At 48.9% G+C, this 2695-nt stretch overlaps 1 protein-coding gene across 1 annotated transcript; it reads right to left on the bottom strand.

Annotated features, from left to right (window-relative positions):
- Positions 1 to 306: 306 nt before the first annotated feature.
- Positions 307 to 1767, bottom strand: BDV17DRAFT_293384 (uncharacterized protein; the record flags this gene model as incomplete). The annotated part of the gene is made up of 3 exons (XM_073762596.1): positions 307 to 1113; positions 1178 to 1265; positions 1316 to 1767. 3 exons carry the CDS (start codon positions 1765 to 1767, stop codon positions 307 to 309), a joined length of 1347 nt encoding a protein of 448 aa, XP_073613424.1.
- Positions 1768 to 2695: the final 928 nt, after the last annotated feature.

Genomic DNA, 2695 nt, shown 5'->3' with positions numbered 1-2695 from the left:
AAGAGGTATAGACGGTGACAGGTCGATAGATTTGATATGCCACCTCTGTATGTTCTTCTGGAGATCTTGCTATACTGATTGGGCTCTTGATGCATGAACTTAACTGCAAGCTTTACAATCGCATACGCAGAATATGGCCATATCTTTTCTACTTGAATACAAGAGAATAAGGTCTGATACAATACCCAGACCAGATATCATCCAGAGTCAATTTATCCCAGCAAACCTCCAATATAAAACATGTGTCGCCGCAAGACTATTACAAAAGCGCAGTTGCCATCCTAGCAAAATCCTTTATCCGCCTCACTAAGGGCCTTGAGACTTTTTTTTCATCGGCAGGGTGCCGTTCACATGGTCAGCATCGCCTGGAGCGTTTGATTTCCTCCGAGACCGATTTGATGCAACCCGACCAGTAACGGGGCTGGTCGGTACGTTGGTCAGCTCTCTTCCTGCAGCCAAACACTGCGGCTGCGATTTTCTCAATTGCACAACATCAGTGAGCGGGAAACGATGACCTTTCTCCACCACTGCAATGCGCGGGAACACGGTAAGTAGACAGTCATCCAACATGTCCGGGCTAGTTTCGCTTTCTGCGGAGCTTCCCTCGGGGAAACGTAGTAGACTCCATTGGTCGTCTCCCCATTTAAAAGGCTCAAAGTCCGGTTCGTATCTTTCCAGGGACCGCTGGATGGGGTGCCAAACATTAGCAGCCCTTTCTGCTATTTTCCCGATACTTGCGCGGAGTTCGGTGAACTGGTCTTCAGGGAGCATATCATATAGATATTGAGAAACATTCCTAACAATCGCTTGGATCCTTGACTGAAGAACAACTTTCTCTGTTTCTGGGTCAATCAAAAGAAGTATAGACCGGCAGAATGATTCTTTCTCATTGTCAGAGGCTGCGAGTCCGGCGAGGGTGTCTCGAATTCCCGCGTCTTCGGGTACGATGTAGGTGGGCTGGAAAATCTGTTTATCAATCTCCCTTGCCAGAATAGCTAGTAATACAGCTAGCCGCATTTGCTTCGCTGCCGGCGAGTTGGAATTCGGAAGTGGGACATGGTGCTCGACAGCAAAGTTGCTCTTCCGTTTGAATGCGTCCCAGATTGAACGATTCTAGAGACGACGGGGAGCATGAGCATGGAAGAAGGAAATAGCTTTCTGAATTGGGAGTACGCACCTGCAGAACCACCTCAGAGAGGTCTTTATTCAAGTGCACGTAGATCTCGGTGGTGGCATATTGCCACAGTTCAATAAAGGCATCGATCCTATGCAGAGTTAGTACATGGGAGATCTTGTTGAGTTGGATATAACTCACATGGAATCTTCATCACAATCGGAATGCTGGATTGCATATCCCTCGATCTTGTCCAGGCGGGCTTTTGTTGCCTGCAACGATTCGGCTAAAGCAGACTTTTCCTTCTCCATCTCTTTAGCCCCTTCCTCCACTGCCTTTAAGCGTTTCTGGTTATCAGAATGGGAGGCCTTTATCCTGTCAATAAGGACATCTTTTTCTTTCACCTTGCGTTGTAGGCCATCAATATCACGTTGGGCTGTCTTCAAGTCTGACTCCAATTGGGTATGGGTCGCCTGAACTTTTTTGAATCGGCCCTCGGAGTCGCGGATTTCTCGCTCCTTTTGGGAAATAGCGTCCTTTCCCTGCTGAACTGATTTCTTGAGAGACTCTATCTCCGATGCAGTCTCTTTTTGCTTTGCAGTCTGCGCCTCGTTTACCTTGAACATTTCGTTTATAGCAATCTCCTTTGCCATTTTGACTTGTTCCAGTTCTGTCTCCTTGGATTGTAGTTGATTCCGAAGACTGGCCATCTCGTTAAAGATTTCTTCTGCAGCCTGATAATTGGAACTTGATGGAATCGAGCCCAGTAGCTGCAGGAGGTCTACCAATGCCTGACTACTGGGTGGATGCTGGGCGGCTGGCCTCTGGCTTTGGGCCGAAGGGGAATGCTGGGCCCCAGGAAGCATGACTGACGCGGCTGGCATAATTGGCAGGCGAGGTGAGCAAGGACACGATAAGGCTTTTCAGACACTTGATTGATGGTAAAGAAGAAATTAAGAGAGTATGAGCGGTGATCGTCAACACAGTTTGAGCGGAAGCGAGCCCTCGAATTTATCAGTTATCCACCAGGAATCTCATCGTGAGGCTCCAAAATCCCATGATTATCCACCCTTTCCCCTCATTCAATCAAGGCTACAAGCCTTCCCAATGCTGCATACTGCATCGTCGCGCTTGTCTCCTCTGCGGCACAGCGCTTATGCATATGCATGATGCGGGCCTTCTCTGGTTCGGGAGTATGCGACCAGCTTCGTGTGGTATAACAAGGGTGCAAGTGACCGCTCTTGGCCGCCTCATCGCAACGTGTCTTGCGTGGAGAAAGGTGCTTTATCAGCCATGAACGGCTGCGGCTGCAAACATGAACCAAATGATGACTCGCGGTATAGGTCCAATCGTGTTGGCTTCTGGCATATATCCTTCTATGAGTGGGCGACTTGCTGGAAGGTGATGTGTTATCTTGGTCGAGAGGTGCCACGTATTTATGAATATAGACGACACTGCCGCCGATCAATCCAAACTAATGAGCAGACGCAGAAACCAAGTACCCGCTAGCTCTTCCGCCTGCGCGCAATGACATGCCATGCGATAGAGCCAGGCGGGGTAGATTAAAGGACTGGAGTCCTG

The sequence above is a fragment of the Aspergillus undulatus genome (genome assembly GCF_047715775.1).
Source record: "Aspergillus undulatus strain CBS 261.88 unplaced genomic scaffold BDV17scaffold_41, whole genome shotgun sequence".
Taxonomy (NCBI): Eukaryota; Fungi; Ascomycota; class Eurotiomycetes; order Eurotiales; family Aspergillaceae; genus Aspergillus; species Aspergillus undulatus.
The sequence above is the reverse complement of the archived record's forward strand: the minus strand, read 5'-3'. Positions and strand labels throughout refer to the sequence as shown.